The 23,635-nt window shown below is 46.5% G+C and overlaps 1 protein-coding gene across 2 annotated transcripts in view; it reads left to right on the top strand.

Annotated features, from left to right (window-relative positions):
* The first annotated feature begins 731 nt into the window (after positions 1 to 731).
* MARCHF4 (membrane associated ring-CH-type finger 4) overlaps positions 732 to 23,635 on the top strand; it is a 101,273-nt gene continuing 78,369 nt past the window's right edge. For both annotated transcript variants that reach the window (XM_086465819.1, XM_086465818.1), the window contains exon 1: positions 732 to 1,214. In XM_086465819.1, the coding sequence (XP_086321945.1) occupies positions 732 to 1,214 (483 nt within the window). The remainder of the gene's footprint in view (positions 1,215 to 23,635) is intronic.

Here is a 23,635-nt window from a genome sequence, read left to right as displayed (position 1 = left end):
CCACCTGGGAGTACAGTGTTGGAAATGTAGGGTGTTTTCCCACAAACAATGTGAAGGTCTTTTTTGTCAAAGAGGCAATTTTGATAATAACAACAGCTACCAATTTTGCATTTTGATAGCCAAACCGGCTGCTATTTTGTCTGGGTGCACACCGGGTCTCGTGTGATCAGGTTTTATTTTTTAATTGAAAAAAATATTATAAAAAAAAAACCAAGGAAGAAAAAGGAAAATTACTTGAGATGCCAAATACTGTCGAGAGAACCATATTCTCCCTCCTCCCCACACCTATCGGAGACGTGGACCCTTCTTTTTTACAGGCTTAGGAGTTGCAAAAGCCGATCAGGGGCTTTCTTCGGAGCCCGCCGCCCGCGCCCCCGGACCCTCGGGCGTGGGAGATTTATTTCCTCCTCCCGCTGATTTCTAAACAAACTTGTGGAGGGGGGGTAAGAATCCCCCAGCAGCGCACAGTCGGCGTTTTTTTGTGGTTTTGGTTTGTTTTTTTTCTTCCCCCCCCCCCCCCCCCCCAATTGCCATCCCCGCCGGATTTCAGCGGGCAGCCGGGGGATTTCACCCCCTCGCCCTCCGGCTCTGCTTTTGTCCTTTCCCTGCCGGCCAGCGCAGCCCCCCCCCGCCCCAGGCACTGAGGCCGCAGCGGAGCCCCCCCGGCAGCGGGGCGCCCGGCTCCTGCCCTTTTCTTTCCCACCCCGTCCCCGCCTGCCAAGGAAAGGCACATGTTAATACCACCCGGCGCGGTCATTTTCTGCTACTGCTGCTGCTGCGGGCTCCTCCGTCCGAGACAGATGTTGCGAAACCAAGGCCTCCTCAAGTGCCGCTGCCGCATGCTCTTCAATGACCTGAAGGTCTTCCTGCTGCGGAGACCCCCCGCCCCGCCGCCGCCCTCCCCGCCGCCGCCGCTCCCCATGCCCGGCGGCGCAGAGGCGGCGGCGGGCGGCCCGGCGGGGGCCGCACCGCCCGGGGGGCGCGGGCCCGGCTGGCGGGCGGCGGCGGCGGCAGCGGGCGGCGGCGGAGCGGGCAGCCCGGCCGCCGAGGAGTGGGGCAGCCCCGCCGGGGAGCCGCCCGCCTCTCTGCCCAGCAGCACCTCCTCGGATGACTTCGGCAAGGGCAAGGCCGAGGACCGCTACTCGCTGGGCAGCAGCGTCGACAGCGGCATCCGCACCCCGCTCTGCAGGATCTGCTTCCAGGGGCCCGAGCAGGTGAGCCCGCGGAGGGCGGTGGGCGCTGGGGCGGGGGCACGGCGACGGGTGGCAGCTGGAGCCCAACTCGACCGATGGCAGCGATGCTCCAGCCTGCTGGAACAGGGGCCAGCTGCTTGCAGGGGTCTCCCCGTTGCCTGGAATGGGACCCCAAACCCAGAGGGGCTCTGCCCTCTGCCCAGGCCCTGGGCTCTAGGATTTTGCGGCTTCGTTGTGTTTCCCAGGGAAATGTGGGGTGGAGGCCTGCTCCGTCCCCCTCTGCTGCCCGGCAGCCTTGCCCCGGGTGCCCATGCCCGGCCTGGGGTGCCCATGCCCGGCCTCAGAGCTGTGCAGCGGTGGCATGGCAGGGACTCACAGACTCCCTCGTGGAGCAGAGCGCATCTCGGCGAAAGGGGATTTTTGTCGCCTTGTGGGTACCCAGTTGCGATGATCCGTGAAGTGGCGCAAAGGACAAAGTGTTCAGTGTGCTATTTGCTTTTAAAAATATGACTACAGTCCGTATAAACACATGGCAGGAGGTAGCCCCACCTCATCAGCAGTTCCCAGGGGATGGCTAGTAGGAGCTCTGCAGGTTTGCCACGGCTCCCGTGCTCCCAGTCCCGCTAGCTGGAGGAGGAAAACCGCTGGTTACAGTTGTACCTGCTGAAGCTGCAGCCTTGAGATGCTCCTTGGTACAGGCTGAGGTTAGGCCAGTGAAGTTTCCCTCTGCCACACAGGAGAATGAAACAAATGCAAGCTCGCTAGAAGATAAGGTGCCACCCTGGGGCATTATTCTCCCCATTTAATGACAATTAAAAGCAGTTTACATGTTTTCAGGCTGGGAACTTTCTTACAGTGATGTACACGGCAACATGGGTACTTAACATGACACAGCTGCAGGCGGCAGGGAAGGCTGCAGACCTCTGCTTGTGGGATCAAGCCCGGATAAGCAGAAAACCTTTATTACTCAGGGTAGTCCTGTTACCTGTGATAATAAGGAATCCTTGCATGAGAAAGGGTTGTGAGGTTTGACTTGGCTGATACCTATTTCCATGTTAGGCACAGATCCTGGCACGTAAGGTGATACGTTGAAATCTTGAGCAAAACAGGTTTTGCCCATGTCTTTTCCCCTTCGAGGACCTGTGTGCTCTGCTAAGGAAATCCAGTGCTCATCTGAGAGTGGCCACGCTCTAGTACACGTCCTGCCTGCCCCAAGGCTCTCCACGTCTGTAATGCAGTGATCATGCCTTCCCTTGTGTTGGTCCAAGGATGGTGGTGATGGGGGCAGGGAGGTGGGCTGTGGGCAAGCAGGACCTGCCACCAACTCATCTGAATATCCACAGCCCTGCTAGATGTGTCATGCCAAGGGTCCCATAGATCAGAGTTTGGTGGTCAATGGACTGTAGCCTTCTCTAATAGTTTATACAGCTGACTGATAGCTGTGAGACACAGTTTTCACCATAGGCTTTTAGATGGGGGTGGGGGAATATCATTCTTTTTTGGAGATTCTGTATGCCTTCCTCACTTGACTGTCTCCTCCCCGTCTCTTCGAAAAGTTGGAAGCCATGCAACTCGCTCCCTGGGAATTTACATTATTCCACATTTCTAGTACTCTTCCCTGGCTTGCCATTCTGCCGGTGTACACGAGATGTAGTGCCTGCAAGATTGGCTTACGTGTCTGAGCAAACAGAGCCTAAGCAGAATTAAAATAGAGGTAGCTCGCTTCCTTGGAGAACATTAATGCTCGAAAATAATTGGATGCTAATTTTCACACTGAAAACCTGTGTAGGTTGTATTGTAAAAGTGAGACTATTTGCTGACCATCTGCCAGCCTACCTGAGTGAGAAGCTGAGCAGACGTGAGCGGCATCTAATAGAGTTTCACCAGGATTTCTCTTTTTTGCTTCTCACAGTTTCTGACCAATATAATAAGACACTTACAGCTGGATTCTGCCACTCGTCTTTGAGCAATACCATATTACACAAATAATTTTTTCTTCACCAGCATGGCTTGAGGAGTGTCTGAAACCCTTTGCCCTGCAGCAGCTGGGAAGCACAAGTCATTATGGAGGCCCAAACGGTGGGGATTCAGAGCACCCCCAGATCCTGACACAGCTCCCTAGAAGTACGGTTCAGAATAACTGAGAGCTGAATCAGTACAGCTGGTGTCAAGACCTGCAGCTTGGTTTATTTGGCCCTTACCTCAATAAAACTCCAACAGGGCCAAATCCCAAATTCCTTGCTCTTTTTTATTATGGTTGTTATTACTGGTTTAGCCTTTATTTCCCATTTGTTTTCCGACTCAACAGCTGAGCCAAGACCCTCCACATTTTGGACCCTCAGAACTATAAAAGTCATCGATACACATTATTCTATACCACCCCTGCCAAGATGATAGTGAAAATTTATCCACTTGGAAACAAAATGTAATTGCTAGTTCTTTACTCTGCAGATTAATAACAACGACAGATATAAACAGTGTTTTATTTACCTGTCAAAAACATCTGAAACTGCTGCAGCTGTGGGCAAATTTGCAGGGCTGCATCGCAGTATGAAGAACAAAAGCCTTCATTACAAATTGACTGTTAGGCGCTCTAAGCTTATTTACCCAGATAACATGACAGCAAGTCTCCAAAAGATGTTTTAATCCTGTTTTGATTAAAAAAAAAAAAAAAAAAAAAAAAAAAAGAAAAACAACACACCAAAAACCAACCAAACAAAAAAAAGAAAACAGCCAAAAAACGTTTTTTACTAATCTGGCTTCACAAGTAGATTTTATTTAATATCTAATGCTAAACAAAATCAGTAGGGATTTTCACTTTAAATTTGTGATTGCCCAATACACATGATACTTCCGGTTACTGAATTGCTTATATCTTAAGCTCTTCATGTTTGTTTGTGGCTCTTATGGGTAAGCTGATTCTTTCATTTAAAAGTGTGCCGAGGACTGTAGGAAGGACTAAAGCTCATTATTGTGAAACTGTTCCGGTCCTTGCATGTTACTCAAGAGGAACCAGGGATGCGGAGGAGAAACAGTGGATTTGATGACCAGGTGATCACAGCATCTGGGTTCTCATTTTGAGGGCACGAAGAGCAAGCTCTGCTCAGGTCTGGCAGTCAAAAGAGGCCACTGCTTTCATTGAAAATAGGAGCTTAACGTTGTGAAAGCTGGTGGGCTGAACTCTGCGCTTGGTAATGGCATTGCCTTTCGGGGACTTCTTTGGCATTTTCAAAGGTTTCACTGACTGAACGTCCTGCACCATTGTGTCATCTAATCCTGAGACCCTGGATTGAGTGGCAAAGCTTTGGGGAGAAAGATCCTGAAGTATTTTCTGCTGTTTTGGTTAATGGTCAGTGTTTGCAGAATTTTGTCTGCTTTCCTGGATCGCTTGACAATATTCTGCAAGAGAAGGAAACTAAGATGAGCTCCGCTCTCGCCAATGTTGCACAGTATTGATATGCGTCCAAGTTGAAAGCAAGTCATGAAGAGTAGCAGAAAAAAGCGTAGGTGAAAAGTCCCTACACAGCAGCAGATAAACTATTTGCCCGTGTCACAAGGTGTTGGCAGTACTGTGGAGTTTAGGATCTCAGAGGTGGTGCTAATTGTGCTGAAAATAGAAAAGTGATCTTAAATGAAACTGAGATCATTTGGAAATCAGCATGTCTCAAGGATTGCTTGTTAGATTGTCAGTTAGAGTTGTGTACATCTTTTCTTACCTGCCAGTTTCTGTCTGTGTTTCTGTATTTCTCGGTTCTGGGGGAAAATGCTGTAAAGATGGAGATTTGAAAAGTCAGTGCAGATAGGATTGGTTGGCTAAGGAGGATCAGAGAGAACAGACTGTGGACTCTTTTGCCTGAAGGCTGCTAGCTTGGGCTTAGCTCAGTATTCAATAGAAATGTTTGAAAATAGACTATTCTTCCCACCAAAGTCCACTCCAGCTTTTAGGGACACTGACTTAGTAATACGAGAACATGAAGACCTTCAAGAAAATTGGAAGGGAAGACAAGTTATAATGGATATCAGGACATGCATTTCCATGCTGTATGTCATTAGGCTGTGGGGCTCCTTGCTGCAGGATGTTAGCAGGACAAAGAACTTAACTAAGTTTAATGAAGGATTGTGAAGCCATGTGGTTATTAAAAATATCTAGAGTCATTGTAACTAATGTTAACACTTCTGAAAGTAAAATTCATGCTTCAGGGCTGAAGCCAATCTAGAGATCAGGGTAACACTGTAGAGGAGCAGAGCCCTGGTCCAGCCCTACAGCTCACTAGTCCCTTGTGCATGGCCAGTGAGATCCACCTCTCCAGGTGCATGTCTGGATTTCATGCACGTGTAATGTTATGTCTTCAGCCTGTAGGCGCCTGCCATGCTCAGGACCTCTCTAGAGCTGAGGTGACCCTAAATTACTCAGTCTGGATTAACACACCATGCTCGGGGGCCCCGTGAATGGTTAGTGCCATCAAATGGCTGGTCATTAGCATACATTGCTTAAAATAACTGGTGGGAATCTCAACGCTGTTCCCGTTACAAATACAGACACAGGCAAGAGCCGTCATTAGCTTCCTGCCTGGTAGTGTCTGCAGAGAAGGCACGAACTAAGCCAGGAAATATCACCACTCTACAGACTGGTCTCTCAGCAGCATAGAGGAGTGGAGGAAGTCTCTGGGGTGCTTGATTTCTGATTTACAACGTCGTAAGATCAAGGAGAGTCACTCTTTTCTGGAGTGAGACAAAGAGGAAAAGAGGTAGCCTGTGGCAGAATGCAGGGCATGTGTGTGATAATGAATGAATGGAAGAAGAAACAACTGTGCAATCAGTATCACAAGCATGTCCAAAGCCAGAGAAACTCAGGAAGGGCTGGTGTTTGGTAGGGTCTGTCTAAACCGGCTAGACCACCAGGACACTGTTTTCAAACATGTTGAATCACATAATGACAGTGCAGCCTTCCCATGCACGTTCTTTTCACAGGTGTGTTCCCACAGGATTCATTTACTTGGTGTTAGAAGGAGAATCCTTCACTGGAAAACAGCCAGTCCTGCTAAAACTGAAGACAAAGAGCTGCTGGGATGCAGCCCTTTAGATTCGATCTGTATGTTGTAATTTATGACAGAAAGGAAGGGAAGATCCTTCCTCTCACATTCAGTCCACCTCTCTGCCATCCCATCTCTGAATCTTAACACCTCTATAGCTAACTCTCCTGTTACACCTGTCCCAGGATCAAATCTATACTGTGCAGGCAGAACATTTTTGGCTTTGGCAAAAGCTTTGCTTGAGCCATCAACTGAATAGAGCCTGGGATGCCATCTATTTTAGATTTAGACTCTTGTTGCCACAGAGTTGGTTGGCAAAGCTCCCATTAAGTTCAACAGCAAAAGGGTAGGTGTCCAGTAGCAGGGACTTGACCCCTGTATTTCAGTAATGTTGTGCACACAGTGGGGTTTCTATAAATAATAGTGAAGGCCACTAATCCCATTGACTTTTAATTGCTCCAGGAGACAGGGTTTTCACCTTTTGTGCCTGCTGAAACTCTGATGCCTGACCCATTTATTTCAGTGCCACTAGCTAGCCTGAGGAGCAGTTTTTCTCTTCTTACACTTTTCCCCATATAAAAGGCTTCGTGAAGGAACTTGTCTGTGTTTGTGTCACTGTTTCTTAAATATACATTTCAGGCCATGATTAACAGTGGCTGATGTCAGTTAGTGACAGAACAAGCAATGCAAAAGCATGTAGCTCCATTGTTTGCTTCTGTAGAGTCACTGTTGTTTCTACAAAGGCAACACTTGCTCCTGGAAGGGCTCTGTTCGTACAAAACTGAATTGCATTCAGGTTGTCTTTCAGGCAAAAATTCATTCCCAGCGAGGGCCTCCTCTGTGGCAGCCTTTTGCTCACGTTGGTATTTTTCCATTCAAGGTTGGCCCAGTCCAGAAGTCAGAAATATGGTTGTGCCAAAAATCTGTGATGCTATGGGACTTATGTGTCTGCTGCACATGTTTTCATTATTCCTAGGCCCAGAATAAGACAATTAGATAGACTATAATCGCTGTTGGTCTCTACCTGTGGCCACCCCATCCCTTTTATTAGCTGATTGCTAAAGGAATAAAGCCATGTGATGGTGTTAGCTGTTGGAGTTTATGCTCATCAGCCCTCCTCTAAACCTATTGGCTGGTTTCAGCCAGATTTGGCAGAGAGAGTGGAGATCTGAAAGGCATTAAATTCCTGCAAGTTTCATGAACACTAGCTGGATGAAGAAGAGGAAACCTAGAAGTGTCCTGTTGTGGGAGAGATTATAGCATTGACTGCACTACACACTGTTAGAGTCTATGCAGGACAGAGCTTCAGCTGGAGTGAAAGCTTTAACAGGAATGTATGGCCCATTAGACAAAAAAAAAAAAAAAAACAAACCACAAAACAAACATGATATGGTTTCCGTGGGAAACCAGACTCAAGTAATACAGAATAGCTCCTTAACTTCATCTTGCTCCTTTTCCTTTCTTAATCACGGTTACTTGCCTAAAATGAATTGGCAGATGCTGAAGACTTTCTTAGCTTCCCCCATCTTTTCACAACCAACCTTTTATCCTCTTCTGATTTATCACTGGTTACAGTAGAACAGATTACATTGTTGGCAGTGGAGAGTGATGAGTGATGACTTCCTTCTGGTGAGGAAAAATCCAGCAAGACCTGGAAACCTATGTAGATAATAAATGGTCTGTCCCCATGCCCCTCTGTGAAAAGTGATGAGATAAGGCAAAATGTTGGTGGGCAGACTGGTTCCAGTGACAGGGCCCAGAACCTGAAATCCTCAGACATCTTTTCTTCTGTCCTGTTATTTCTTCTTTACACTCTTTGGTGGTTTTCTCTCACCTCATCTTCCTTCTTTTCTTCTTGGCCAAAGTCAATTGACACTTCGGACCTTGGTCCCACCCATCCTGTCTGGCTCTACTCTGCACAGGTTCTCCTGTGGCCTATGTATCATCTTATCCGAGTACTCTCTGTTTGCAACTTGAACACTGGTGGCATCACTCACAACAGTCACACAAGTTTAACCTGCTTCTCTGGGTGGGAGTGAGGGAAAGGATGGTACAGAATTGGAGAATGATAATCAAAAATTATTTACATGGTGTTTTATTCTTTCCTACATCTGGTGCCTTGCGTTTGTTGGAGAAACCAGGCTGTGCTTGGGGATAATTGTGTAAAATCTATGGAGGACAGGGTAGTTCAATCTTGAACAGATTCCTGAGAAAGTTTTGTCTCTTCTGAAGAAGAACTTTGTAAGGAACTTCCATTATGTTTGGAGAATAGGACTGTTAGCTGTACTTTTTACCATGGAGTCACAGACATTTTAGGCTGGCAGGTCCATATACAAAACAACTTTGCATACCAGGAGAGGGAAAATGAACTCGATATTCCATCAATTTGGGAGGCCAAAGATTACTACTGTCTTTGTGGTGTCCCATTGTGCCATGTCACTCTTAGCAGAAGTGTACCTAGGGTTCCTTGATTGTCAGTGTGTTTATGTTTAAGATAAGGCCATGAGGTCACCTTTTCCATGCAAAAAGTATGTGCCATTAGCTAAGAGAAGTCTGCAGTCCATTGAGCACTTGGAGGGATTTGCCGTCATTGGATGCAGACAGTCCTGTAGCTGCAGCCTCTGTGTAGTTGTTACCTGTAACTACCATCGTAACCTCTGGTACTATGTGGGTTTAGCCTCTGTTGCTTAATCCATGCACTGATCATGCCCAAGGACTGGGCAATGCCCAGGTCTCAAGAGATCAGTTAGTCCACCCATCCAAAATCCTAACAGAGGCTGATCTAACCAGTTCTTAAGTGTGATCATCATTCCTGCTGCAACCTATTTCTTCTTGCCCTGTCCATTAGGAAGACAGCAGATTATTTTTACCATTTCCTTTTTTCCAGGCAGTGAGTAATTGAAAGTATTATCTCGTAGCCGCATGTAAATATAATGAAAATTCATCCTCTGAGGACTTAACAAGTTCAAGCGACAACTGAAGCCATGACACTCCCTGTTCTTCTCTAGGCTGAACAATCCCAATTCTACCTTTGTTCTTATGACACATTTTCTAGACCTCTAATCATCCTTGGTGTTATTCTCTAGACTTTCACCAAATGGTCCATATTTTGCTTTAAATGCACTGTCTAAAGTTGGAAACATTTCTCCAGGTGCGTCCTTACCAGTGCTGAGCAGTGCAGAAAGGTTTTGGGTCCTCTTTAACAGGTAAAAGATGCCATCCATTCCAGGGTGATGTTTGCCCTCTTTATTTATTAATGGAACAGCAGACGATTATTGATTGTTACTCAACTCATGATCTCATATAATCTCCATGTCCTTCAGAACTGCATCCTGGCCAGTCCTCCTCCATCCTGGCTCTGTGCAGTTGGCATTACTGCCTTGGTGGAGGAGCTGTACTGGGCCCTACTGAACTGCATCCTTTTTCCCCAGTCGTCTCTTCCGCAGTAGCAGCCCCCTCTGGGTGGGCCTGCAGATGCAGTGAGCATGAGCTCTATTGAATCTTCCATGTCATTAATGACTTGAGCACTTCTGCCTTGACTCCTGAGAAGAGCTGGGAGGAAAATGCTGGAGGAGTGGCTGTGCCTTTCTTTAAGGATCCCTTGGCTGCCAGAGATGATACTTATGGCTGGGACTAGTCCTGTTACTGCTCACTTATAGCCATGTGGAGGAGGAGAGAATGGATCCTTGTTACTTCAGTTCAGGTGTCTGCTCTCTGCCCTGAATTAAAGCCGCTCTCAGTGAGGCTGAATATGACCTTTCCTGATGGATGCAGGCTTCTAGCCAGGCCTTCCTGAAATGTTGTGTGTGTGTGGGTGTCCCCGCCCCCGCATTTAACTACTGCCTCTCCAATCACTTTATCATTGATGGAGTGGCTCATATTTCTTCCACAATCTCCTAATGGGGTCCTACAAAGCTCCTTTTGCCTTGTCCTTCCCGCCTTTCTCCAGCTAGTCCACTTCCTCCATTATGTCAGCCCTTAAGGCTGGCTCTGCAGGCTTGATTTCCTTCAGTCCAGCCCCAAATCTCCTTCTGTCTCCCAGACATCTGTTACTGAATGGCATCAGCTCAGATTCCTTATATCCAGCATTTTCCTCCATGTCCATCTTTTTTCTGCCTTCCTCTTGTGCTAGCGCTGTCACTCAGGGCATTAACCCTACCCTCAGCTTGAGCTTCATTCCTCTCACTTCCCAGCTGTGTATTCAAGTTGTGCCCAGATCTTCATTTGCTTTCTTTTGGGTTGCACAGACACTTGCTCAGATCCTCATTTCTTGCCTTCATTTCCATGATCCCTTCTTCTCCACCTACCCAGCACAAACATTGCCCTGCTTCACTTGAGTCAAAACCAAAGTGTGAAGATCACTTCTTTGACTGGTATTTTGATGGAAGAAATGGTTTCTCTGAGAATTTCCAGATGCATCTCCCCTCCCATCAGTGTTCCCTCTACTTACCCACATAGATCCTGTACAACTTTCTACTCCAATTCCCAGTCTTTGAGAGTGCCAAGAAAGCCCTGTGGATGGATCTGATGAAGGCATAACATACAGCATCGGCACGTAGAAATCCTGCTGACACTTCACCCACATCACATCAGCACCTACCCTGGCAATTTCATGCAGGCAGTGAACTACAGCTCAAAGGATGGTTTGCACTTTGCAAGTACAGGGTCATGGGCTAAACCTGCCCCTCCAAACACCCCAGCACTTGTAGTTGTGTCAGGTCTTCTTCTCAGCTTGTCTGATATCTTGCATCACCTTGCCCTGTCTGATGAATGGAGCACTTTCCATTTCCTTTTCTCCTTGTTAAGCACACTAGGGCCTGTCAGGATTAAAGGTGCTGGAGAAGTACAAGCAGATTATTATCCCATTCTAAGTGATATTAGAAGAACATTAAGACAGATCAGATGAGCATTCAAGAAAAGTAGGTAATAATAAAATACTACATCAGAGAGAAATAGCAGTTAAGTAATTAAAGAGAGGGTTTGCACAAGAGGCAGAAGTAAAGTTATGGGTGCTTCTGGCCTCTAGACCATTCTTTATTTTAATACTGTGGTAACCTTTAGAGGATGTCAGTATGTCAAGCATTGCACAAGAAGTGAAGCAGAGGCTTTTCTTGCCCTAAAGAGTTCACATTCTAGGACATAAACCCCCAACATTTCCTTAATGTTGAAGAGAGGTGAATTCTTAGAAGATTTAGGGCCAGAGGTTGTTATTGGGCTAGTGTAATCTGAACCTCTCTATAATAGCAGTGAAAATAAGTTCCCTCAACGAAATTCCCACTTGAAAGTTAACAGCTTTGTAAAGACCGGTGAAGAAATATCCCATCTTGATTTTAAAATCTCCAACAATGGGAAATTGTTGCAGTGCCCAAGGAGAAAATCTGAGGAAACAGAGAACTGAAACTGTCTTTGCATGTGAACTTTTGTCTTTTCTGTCACTGAAAGGACTGTGTACTGTGCGCATCCTTAGAAACCGTCTTCAGGAGCCCTTGGGCTGGCTGGCAGAGATTTCCCTCATGGAAAAAGTTCTGTGTTTGAAGACAGTTTTATTCCACATCAGATTAAAACCAAGCGACGTTCAGCCTGGGAAAACACGCATGGGATTCAGCTAGTTAGGAAAAACCAGTTCATAGCCTCTTCTGACATATGAGAGCAGAAGGGCTGTCACCTACATTTAACCCACATTTGGAAAATTTTCTTTATAGACAAGATGGCTACATCATTTCTAAGAAAAACATTTCTACAGCCCCCATAGCCTGCAGTGAGGACTCCTACATAAAATCCAGCTTGCTAAGCTGCCATGACCTGGCCCAGCTGCCATTGTTATTTTCTTTCCCAGTCCTTAGGGATTTATTTCTTGCCCTTCTTGCAGACATGCGAAAATTGGCAGGAAAGCCCCTGGCCTTCCCGTCCTGCAGCTATTCAAGAGATTTCTTCTCTCACCATTTTCTTGGTGCTGGCAGACAAAAGCTTTATCTCTTTGAAGGTGTGCTCAGGCATGTGATGCAAATGTCAGGTGAAGGTGACAATTCTGAGTGTTATAGCTCAGGTCAAACAAAATCACACAACCTCAGAATAATTTAGGATGCAGAGACCTCTGAAGGTCATCTTGTCCAACCCCCTGCTCAAGCAGATCTGACCAGATCAGGTTGCTTTGGGCCTTCGAGCTGAGAGCTGGATGTCTCCAAGGACGGTTACTCCACTCACCTCTCTGCACCCCTGGTCCAATATTTGTCCTCCCTCATGGTAAATTTTTTTTTTTTTTTTTCTGGTTTCTGATCAGAATTTCTTGTGTTCCAAATTGTGTCTGTTGCCTCTTCTCTTATAACTGTGCACCTTCGAGAAGAGTCTGGCCCTCTTTGCTGTACCTTTCCATGAGGTGACTGAAGGCAGCAATAAGATCTCCCCTTAGCCTTTACAGTGATTTTAGGAGGAGCTGTGCAAAAGGTGGGATTGAACGTCTGCTCTAGCTCCCCAGGGTGGATTTGGACAGGGGCTGAGATTTTTGTAGTGGTAGTCAGATAAATACCAAGGAAAAATAGCTGCCCAGCTATAGAATGAAGAATGAGAACAAACATTGCTAATAACAACATAGGCTCAGATGTTTCTGTTTGTCATAGCCAAGACACTCCTTGATCCAATAATCACTGAACCTCCAAGAGGTGATATTATTTCAAATCTGAGTCTTATAGAAATACTGGTTGTAGAAAAGCTTGACTGAGCAAGAACTGTTTCTGTTTAAATTGAGCAGAAGGGTAAGCAAAAAGAGATCTGTAACTAAGGTTTTCAACTTTGCAAAAGCGGATTTTGAAAAATTAGGGAACTTTAAAAATATACAATATAGCAGAAATTTGTTATACATTGTCTAGTGACTACCAAAACAGCCATTAGTCTCTTTACAACAAACAAAAGCATTCTGTTACAATTTCTGGAAGCTTACAGTCATTCTCCCTTCTACAGGCTATTTTTACTTTCTGCCTTCAATTAAGTTGTCTGGAAAGCTGTTTAAAACCTGTCCCAAGCTGTATTTTAATAAAAATGAAAAATATTCTTTTCTCTCTTTCTAGCTTTCTTCCCTAAGCATCAGTACTTATCCATTTAAGTTCTGTTTATAAGTCCATGAGATGCACCCAGTGACATTTAAATTTCTTCGCTAAATTCAGCCACCTTTGATAAATAAAGGCTGCAGAACTCTTAAGCTCTTGAGTTGCATGAAAATATGTGGCCAGGTGGGGCATACCACCACATTGGGTTTGTGATGCCATGGAGGGGAACTATCATAAGAGGTCTATCCCTACTAGACATCGAAGAAGCCAGCTTACTCCCAGGGACAATTCAGGAGGAATCTGTACTTTGTTTGGCTCCATTGCTCTGACAACTCTGGTTTTCCTGTTGTGTTTGTTCTCCCTTCTGTTTAAAAAAAAAGGCAAGAAAAAGATCCACCTGCCAGCAGAAGCTGAGCCTAGCAAGTTTGAATGCAGTACTAGAGTATTTCAGAAAACTATACATTTAGGAAAACCAAGGAACTGCATAGTAAAAGTTTTAATGTCTTCTACACTCATCACAGTCCAGGATCTGTTAATTCAGTTGGCTTCTGTCAAGAGCACTTCACAACAGGGCAGTCACACCCAGCCAAATGATGGTGCTAGCCCTTCAGGCAGCACGAGCATGAAGGAGGTTGATCTTGAACTACCTGAAAGCCTGAACCAGCATCTTTGGCAGTTGGCTGAGGGCAGTACCTCTTCCACAAGCCTGCAGAACTGCATGTGTCACTCGATCGCTATAGAAAACCCAACTGCAGTGGAGAGCCAGGTGATCAGGGGAACGATTGTAGATCAGTTAAATGAGTATGAACAGCGGGGAGACTATCAGAAATAGTTCTATTCAGCATAACAAGAGGAGGAGCTTTGACCAGAGGCAGCCAAAGTGCCTCTGTCAGTGGGAAAGTGAACTAAGTTGCTGGGACTCTTCAGAAGCTGTTATTGTCGTGGTAAGCTAAGGGGGACACAGAGATGGCTACAGGCTTATGGATTTCCCCAGAGCAGTCCAAGAGGCCCCACATCAAAGATTATTTGCAAATGCAAGGTGTACAAATGGGGGAGGGGTGTAACGGAGCTGCTCTGTGTGTGTTTAGGAGGATCAGAAACATACAGGGCAAACGTTTCAATCTCCTCTGAAGCTGGCAGAAGGTTTGCTACAATAGCATGGCTCTGTTTTCTGCTTGGGTTGGATCCAGTTATTTTTCCCTGTAATGGATGTGATGAGGCCACTGAGATCGAGTTTCTCTGATGAAACAGAAGGTGCAGGGGGATGATCTTGGGAGAGAAGAAGCTGGAAAACACGTGCTCTGCTTCTCTGATCAGCACAAGGTTGTGTTGCACCTGATGGATCATCACTCATTCATTGCTGCAGGCAATCCCACCACCATGAAAAGAACCCAATGATGAAGCAGATGCTCATTGCTTCTTTGCATCACTCCCAGTTCTGCCTTTCCCCACTTGTGTATCTCCTTCCATAGGATTTACAACTTCATCCCTCTCCAGGTGATGTCTCTCCAACAAGAGAATGTAACTCTGCTTTTTCTCACCAGATAGTACTCTGCCCCTAAGTGCTGTGATCGGAGCAGTGATACCAGCCCTCCTAGGCTACAGGGGAGGTTTTCACCTTCTCTAACTACATCCTGAATGTTCCCAGTTTTCAGCATGCTCTGCATTTTGGCCTGATTAGGCTATTTGTTCTGTTGTATTGCAGAGACAAGGAGTAGTGCTTAGGCGCAAGAGAGTATGTTCTCTCTGTATCCTGTAAAATAAGAGAAAATTTGCTCAGCTGGAAATGAAACAACCTGGCGTTCAAAACTCACTTCCACTGACAGTTGTTTTGCATTTTCATGTGCTTACCGGTCATCAGTACTGGCTGAGGTCTCTACCCCTAGGTAAATGCCCCTAGGGCACTTATCTATTTGTATGCTGGAGACACTGATGAGTCAAAATGAGGCCATACAAACACATGGAGATTGGGAAAACCGTCCAGATCCCTGCCATTTGGCCTGCCTTAACCATGTCTGAAACAAATGTGCACCACCTGGGTCCCCTTTCTCAGACTTCCTTGCAGTATTTGGTTCCCAGGGGTAAGATAAAACCCACAAGTCCTCCTGGTTGACACTGTTTGGTAACCCCTTGACACAGCTTCAGATGTAACGGGTGGGCCGCAGGACGAATAATAGCCCTTGCCATGATTTATATCATGTCAGGGGGGAGGGATTTTTGCCAGATACCTGTCTACCTATAAATGTGTATGGCATAATTGCTGGGACACAGCTGCACTCACATGTCTGTCTTTAATCTGTTTCCTTTTAAATCACTGTGTCTGCATTGCCTTGTACTGGTTTTCTTCCCTCCTGAAATGTGCACAGCATCATTGGAGGTAGCTCTTTTCAGGGCATTGCTCCATTCCTGGACTGCACACCCTCCAGAGCTTTCATGAGATGGTCAGAGGACCATGGAAGTCAGGCAGGTTCCCACTAACACACTCCTTGACCCCTCTGTCTTTGGCAGATCAGCATGATTTCGAAGCAGCAGCAGCCAGCCAGCCATGAGGCACTGCTGCAGCGTGCGCTGATCCCAGCACTCGCTATTAGGAGGGGATTGGCTGTGTGCATATTTGTGGCAGTGAGGTGGAAGGCAGATGCCACGTGGCTGAGCCAAATTGGATAGAGAAGGAGATTAAGTGGTCACTTGCAGGTCAGCTTTTCCTGCAGAGGGTAGCTTGGTGCCATGGTGCACATCTGGGCTGTTGAGTGGATTCAGCAGAGTTTCAGGCTGCTGCGAGGCACTTTCCTGGAGGTCTCTGCTGAACTTACTGCAGGGTTAGAGGCACAACACACCAACCAAGAGCTCCCCCAGACAGGAATGTTCCTGCGCAGAAAGCAGTCTTTCAGAAGGTAGTCACCTTCTGCACTCTGAAAGAAAGAGTACCTACAGTTACTGGTCACTGTTACTGGTACCTTTGTACTCCTAGAGCAGCACTTTGGCTGTTTCTGCCAGTAGCGTGTGCATGGCATATCCAGTGCAGCGTGGTGATTTGCAGTCTGTCACGACTGGGCTGAATCACAGTGGCCCAGGGATCAGGCCTGTGTGTCTTTTGTTTTTTTCAATCACCGTACCAGTGCTCTGTGTCCACCCACTGAAAAAGATCTTTCCATCTGGCTGGTCAGCTATGAGGTTCACCAGGTCATGAAAGATCCAAGATATGAGGATGTGTCAGAACATAGGCTTGGTTTAGGCTTGAGCACTTTCTGACACTGGAATGTCAGGGCTGTGACTGTGAAACAGCAGTGAGCCCTTGCTGGACAATACAAGTGGTAAAGAAAACTTTCCAGTCAGGGAAGTATTTAACCCACATTAGAAGACCTCTAAGCGAAGAGCGTGCTGTGATATGGAGGAAAACCACGTGGCCTGCCTCCGTGAGGTGTCTTCAGTGCAGAGTATGAGGGATATGAGTACCTCTGCTTTCCGCAGAGCCAGGGTTTGCCTTTCTGCTAGAGAGAAAGAAGTAGATTGAAGGGTGTGGGGAACTGAGCAGTAAACACAGCCCTCTCAGATGAGAGTTACCCTACAGATCAGTATTAGGAAACCCCAGGTTTTAGAGTCAAGGTAGCAGCTCAGTCACTGGGTAACAAACAGGTCTCAACCCAGATGGAGGGTTGCTCACTGGTTACTTATTTAGAGTAATTCCCCCATGGTGGCAGCTTGACTAGAGGAGGTTCTTCTTCCAGTTCCAGTGGACGAAGGAGGATGAGCAGCAACCCAAGGATCTCAGCTTCTCCTCTGAGCTTTGTAAACAAGCTGTGATCCTGGGCACATCACTGAAGAGGGACGCAGCTCCAGATTGCAGACACCTCAATGCTAGTGTTGCAATGTAGGTGTCTGCATGTGGACTGGGTGTCTAGGCAGTGAAAAATCAAGAGCTTGACTCATGCCCACACAATGCTTTCTTAGTGGAAAACATCTTGAGGTAGGTAATTGTGCCCCTAGTCAATACAGTCAGTGGAGCTGGAGAGCTAGACACCTACATTTGCTCAGCTGACTCACTCCCGGGGCTCTGCTGTCATCATTGACTAGACTTCCATCGATTATACAGGAACACAGATACCCAGCGCGCATATAGCTGCTACATCTAGATATAGTCTGTCTGGACCCAGATTCGCCTGTAATGATACGTATGGCCCTTTCCTGCCACCATAAAGCAGGACTGGAAATCTTCAATTTTTCCTAGGAAAGCTGTAAGGGATCCTTGCTCGACTATAAAACACCTAAACCACTTCAAAGCTAGATGCCTTGCAAATGCTGAGTGTTCACATTATTATAAGTAAACAGCAATTCAGAAATGCACACCCAACATTGAAGAGTAGTAAACAGATGGGAGAAGTTGCCAAGTAAGGCCACGTTGAAGTGGCGAGCAAAAATAAGTGTTAGAGACAGTCTGACATTTTTATAGCGAGACAGACGCAGCCAGGATTTGAAGCATATAGAAATGAAATGGGATCAAGAAGGTGAGCTGCCTTTTCTTGGCCAAGTTCTTCTCCTGTTGGGAAGTCCCTTCTGTGCTCAGACAGCCAGTGCTGCTCGTTGCTGGCCTGGCTGGGAGTTTTCAAGATAATCACGGCACAACACAGCTCCAGTGGACAAGGCAGGAAAAGCGATGTTGTTTATGGTGAGCTGCTGTGTGGGAGAAAAGAGATTTTAAACACAGCCTTGAAGTCACTGGGTTACACCAGCACTGGACTGAATCGAACTGACAACTACTAATTACTGAAAGAAAAATGACTCACTAAAACCCAATAATAATTGTCTTACATCTAATTAAAATGGATGATTTACAGTCAAATAGAAAACAACAGTCTTTGCATGGGGGACATGCAGAATGTGACGGACAGCCTGCAGCCTCACATATCTTTTACAGAAATAGAGTTCAAAAGTTGTGCAAGATGTACTGTATTTTAATTAACTGAAGCCCAGAGAAGCTGTTCTACAGAACTAGGCAGTAATTGCACGAGGACACCGTTCTCTTGGCAAAACACTGAAAGTCCAGCCTGATGCTGCTAACAGCAAAACTCCTCTGGCTTACAAGGAGTCGCTATTTTTCCTTTTCCAGTATCCAGCTGGAATTGCTACTGGAAACTTTCCTGTGGGGAAAGCATCAGCAGAGAGGGTCTCCACAGACAAATAGTGAGAGGGAGAAATTCTTGGCGACTGACATAGTAAATGTGTGGCAGGCTCTTCTGAAAATCCATGTGTCTGTCAGAGATGTTAAAAACTATTTCCTGTTGGTGTGATAAGAATGTATGAAATATTTGTTGGGGTTTACATGGGCATGGATTATAAGGAAAGCTTTTGTATTTCAAGGGATTACATACTTTATTACAGTATGTGCTACCTAAGTAGTACTGAGAACAGTTCTTGTGTGTGTGTGCTACAAGGCAACACTAAGCAAAAGGCAAATGGTTGTTGGTGGTCTTAGCTGTAATTTGGATGAACAGGCATCGTTTTCCTCTTTTTGGAAACCAGAATGATCTTTTCACCACCGTAAAGCGACCTGAAGTCTGTCTGAAATCTGAGCTGGTGTTGAGACTCTTCTTGTTTGGCTGTAAATAGCACCACCATGCTTCTTGGGCATCGATGCTCAGAGGATCTGTCTGTGGTTCCCAGCTCACTTTTTAACCTTGAGCAGGTCGTTTCCAATCTCTGTTTTGTGAGGGACAGCTCAGCAGACCTTGGCTCTGAATTTTAAGCTGCTGGGCCTACTCAGCGGATGGAGATGTCTGCTGGGGAACAAGGCACTCAGCATCTCTAGGAACGGCACCATCAGCTCAATGTAATTTTTATTTTTTAAGAAAAAGTTGGCTTGTTTGGCCTTTGTGTTACTGTTACCTTCCCATGCATATGTTGATAATTCCTTGTTATTGGGTCATTTCTGTTTGTAAGGAGCTTCAAGTACAGTTCAACACCAGTGTGGAACATGATCTTCCCTAAGACAGTGGTGGCCTCCTGTTCGCCTCCCCTTCTCGTTTTCTCTCTCTCTTGCAATTGCTTGAAAGTTCCCTTGAGCCCTTGCTTAGCTGGTTCACTCTGGACTCAAAATAGTAACAGCCTTAATCCAGGGGACTTCTCTAATCCTGGGGTCAGAGTGGGAGGCACGAGTGATTGCTTTAAGCAGCAAACCCATTTATGCAAAGTATTTCACTCTCTGAGCAGCATCATTGAGGAAGGATGAGATTAGAAGGATATCACTGGCAAAGTGACTAAGAGATTTATCTTATTCATAGGCTTGGCTTGTACTTAAGGAATTTACATTATTGGGATTTTTCAAAATCTGAGCTGGCTGAATCTATCCTTCTTGCAGCAGTGTCACAGATATTGAGGGCTTGTTGTTTCCTTTCTATTTTGTGCCTTCCAGCACCAACACATCATTCCCATTGCTTTCTTTGTTGCTTTTCCACACTTATTTTCAAATGTGTCCCCCAAGTCCCTTAGAGATTATCATAAGGCGATTCAGTTTCAAGACATTTTCCCAGGTATTCAGCATGGGTTTTCTTTTGCCTAATTAATTTCTTCCTGATTTGTTTAGTTAATATTGTTGGGAAGGATTAAGAGGGTTGCATCTCCCTCTGACACTGACATGTCCGGATATTTATGATAAAGAAGAGTTAGATCTCCTTGAAACTCCTAGGTCAGCGATCCCCTCTAGAGAGGCATCTGGGACAGATCATAGGATGGAGATAGATATTTTCATGCATCTGTCCTGAGAGAAAACCCTCAGGAGGGCAATCCTCAGGGAGCCCTTACCCCAGCTGAGGTCAGGGATGCCATCAGGAGGCCCCCAGCTCACAACACTGAGGGAAGAGCCTTTGCTCTGCTGGGACTGTGTAGGCAGACAGACTACTTGGGAAATTATATCAGCAAAACCCCACAGTCCTCTGCTAATGAAGACTGACACCTTGCTGGGGGCTTCAGAGAGGTGACAGGGCTGGGCTGGATGAGGAGTGGGGATGGCCGGGCTGGGCTGGCACAAACAAGCTGCTCTGGGGAAAGGCTGCGTGGAACAAGACACGCAATGCTGGAAGGAAAAACATCCACAGGGAGCAAAGTCAGGCTAAAGTCAGTTCAGAAACTGTGTCCTCCCAGCACGGTGTCTCCCTGTCAGCAATTGAGCAAGGAGCAGCAGGGACATTCCCAAGGGGAAGAAAAAAAAAGTATCACTGAAGTTGAAGGAGAGGAGATGGGTGTCACTGAAAGAAGGCAAACTCTAATCTACAGACCTTTCCTCAGCGTGAGAATGGCTTTCCTGTCTCTTGGTGGTATATGTTCCTGAGCAAGCTGAGCCAATCTAAGCCCATGCACCTACAGTGAGTGGCAACCTCAGCTCTGCATTTCCACCCTTTCTGAGCTCTAGCACTAGTGATCATGCAGCCAGGGACTTGATCCAACAAGAATCAATTTTTTAAAAATTTTGATTAGCTTTGAGTTGGATCGGTTCCCTGATCTGACCACTCGGTCACCAACACAGCACCAGTGAAGGGGCAGGGCAGTACACCCAGGAGGGCAAGGGGAAGGTGGAGATAGCAGCACAAACCTAGACATAAACTGTGCATGGAATTGCATCCCAATACTAAGAATTTAGCAGCTCCCTTCTAGCAACAATGAAGTTTAAGACATTTGAAGGTATACCGCAACAGTTTCAAAGGGATTATTCTAAATTCAGCCCAGTGAGATAAAGCATGCTTTGGGATCAGCTCTTCAGGAAAACAAGCTCCGTGCCTGACCTGGCATCTGAGTATCTGTCCCAGAAGGGAGTCCCTTTTACCTCTGTAAAAGGGAAAAGAAAAACAGTGGCACTTTTAGGCATGCAGCCATGCCATTTTCATTCTCGTATACTTTTCAGTTTTTCCCAAGTGACACTGAAGTTCTTCCCAGATCAGGGATGCAATGTCTTCTGGCGAGCCTGTGAAGAAGGGCTATACTAGGGCTGTATGAAGTGGTTTCAGGCTGCAATTTCAGAGATTTGTTTCTTAGTGCCCAAAGACCCCTCAATACAAAAGAGAGATTGATGATCTGGGCTAGTTCAGTGGGGGCTGCTAAAATGGTGAAAGGGCAGAAACACATTATGTGTGAGGAGAGGTGGAAGAAGTTGAATTTGTTCAGTCTGGCAACAAGAAGATGAAAGAGGAAATCTGCTGCTTTCTGCTACTTAAAGTCAGGTTATAGAGACCACAGAGACAGAGGGGTACAGCAAAGGACAAGAGGCAATGGCACAAGTTGCAGCAAGGGAAATGATTGTTGGGTATACAAACATTCACAGTGAGAGCAGGGCAGCCCTAAGACAAGGGCCCAGAGATATGGTAGGATCTCAGTCCTCGGAGATCTTCAAGGTTCAGCTAAACGAAGCCCTGAGCAACCTTTCCCAACCTAAATTCTGCAACCCTATGAAAACCACAGGGTGAGGGGACTGAGAAGTGGTTGCAATGTTACTGTTTGTAGGATTTAGACTTCTTGTTCTGGAGAAGGGTGTTGCGGGGGGAGATTTTTACTTATGCAGAGATGTGCACCCATCCTTGCCTGCCTTCAGAAGGGAATGTGCCTGCAGCCTTCTCAGTGGTGTCTCAGCTTATGTCTTACTGACCTTTAAATGGCTGAGCTGGCCCAGCATGAGAGCCTGCCCTAATGAGCACAGCAAAGCCACGGCCTCTTGAACCAGTGGCAGCAGTTGGTGCATCACTGGTGCTCAGGAGGTGCCTGCGCCTGGCTTCCCACTCCTGTCGGGGGGTTTGCTACTGCCATCCTTCACCTGATGCACTTTTATGATCAAATTAATATAGAATCAGTGAAAACTGGTGCCTCTCTCTCCTGATCCCCCCATCCCAGCAGAGATGGAAATAGTTTCCTCCAAGCCTGTCTCACTTAGGGGACCCTGGAGTGCCCGCACAAACTGTGTGCCCGTGCCCAACCCCAGCCCATGCTGCTGCCTTTTCTCCATCAGGGATCAAGGAGGGGAAAGCAGCCAGGAATGAGAAAGGACTTCTTTGATCAACCTGGTTTACTGCAGGTTACCTCTGTTCTCCAGCTCATCAAGCCCTTTACTTTCAGTATTATTCCCCAGCCCGTCTTGCTGGGGCATCCCAGTACCCCATCCCCAGTGAGTGTCGCCTCAAAGGCACACTTAGCAGCACCTCTCTTACACCCCCATTTCCCAGAGCCCTTCCAAGCTCAGTACTGCCAACTCATCACACTTGTGACTGTCCTCACACAGGGCTCTTTCCCCATCACCTGCACATCCCCCCTGCCCCACTCTGCTAGTAGCTCTGCCAGCCCAGCCTCCAGAAACGGGCTTTCCAAGTGCCCTCCCTTCATCTTCACCTTCCTCCCTGGCAGGAGCGTGGGAGGAGAAGGCAGGCAAAACCTCTCCCTGTAGAGTGGGCGTGCTTAATTTGGTGTTTGTTTTCAGTGCCGTCTGCTCAGTCACTGCTTAATGGAGTTCATTTGTGACGTTCAAGGAAAGAAAAAAAGAGATATATCCCTGCCTCACTGCAGCACCTTCTTTCAAGGGAAAATACCTTCTCTACTTGCCTGTGGATGCTGGTTTCTGTCTGTGAGGTTCAGCTACCAAAAGGCTTGAGTGTGGTCATATTCCTTTAAATTGCTATAATTTCCTTTTTTAAAATTTCCCTCCCATTCTCCTACACTATGTGAGTCTGGATTAGGTGCCACAACCAGCCCGTCTGTCCCTGGACAGGGGCAGCTTTCCCAGCCTCCGTGTGGGGTTTAATACCAGACCACTGGTTTGCAGAGGTGCCATTTTCTTGATTGTGGCATGGGCTTTGACTCTTACTGAAGCTGCTGTGAAAGGAGAGGCATTAGGGAACAGTTATGAGGTCTCTGGAGAGACAGACCCAAGCAGAAGTGTGAAATGTCACTGTGCTGGTGGGTGAGAAGGAAGAAAGTGTGTTAATGCTTTCAAGAAGCACCGTCAGGCCACAGACTTCATTTCTCAGCCATCCACCTCAAAGCCCCATTCAGCAAACCGCAAATAGTAACACCTCCCTCCATCTCTCCCTTTCTCCTGGGAGCTGGGAGGCAAAATTAACTATTGCAAAGCCCGCTGGGTGCATGAAAAGAGTCCGAAGGGTCTATGAAAAAGCCTTTCCACGATGTAAATTCTCAGTCATGATGTATTTTAGGCTTTTTGTAGAATTAAAAATAAAGCGAGACAAGCCTCCTCTCAGCGCTCAGAGCTGGGTATGGGTGAAAGGTGGATTTTGGCTCAAAGCAGGTGCTACTCTCCACAGTGTGAGTGACTTGAAGGAGCAAGACTGGCCTCTCATTGTGCTTTTCCAAAGGATGCATTTTGAGGCTCACT

This window comes from Leptosomus discolor, chromosome 5 (assembly GCF_034619465.1).
Source record: "Leptosomus discolor isolate bLepDis1 chromosome 5, bLepDis1.hap2, whole genome shotgun sequence".
In the NCBI taxonomy this organism is placed as follows: domain Eukaryota; kingdom Metazoa; phylum Chordata; class Aves; order Leptosomiformes; family Leptosomidae; genus Leptosomus; species Leptosomus discolor.
Note: the sequence above shows the minus strand (reverse complement) of the source record. Positions and strands in the feature narration are given on the sequence as shown.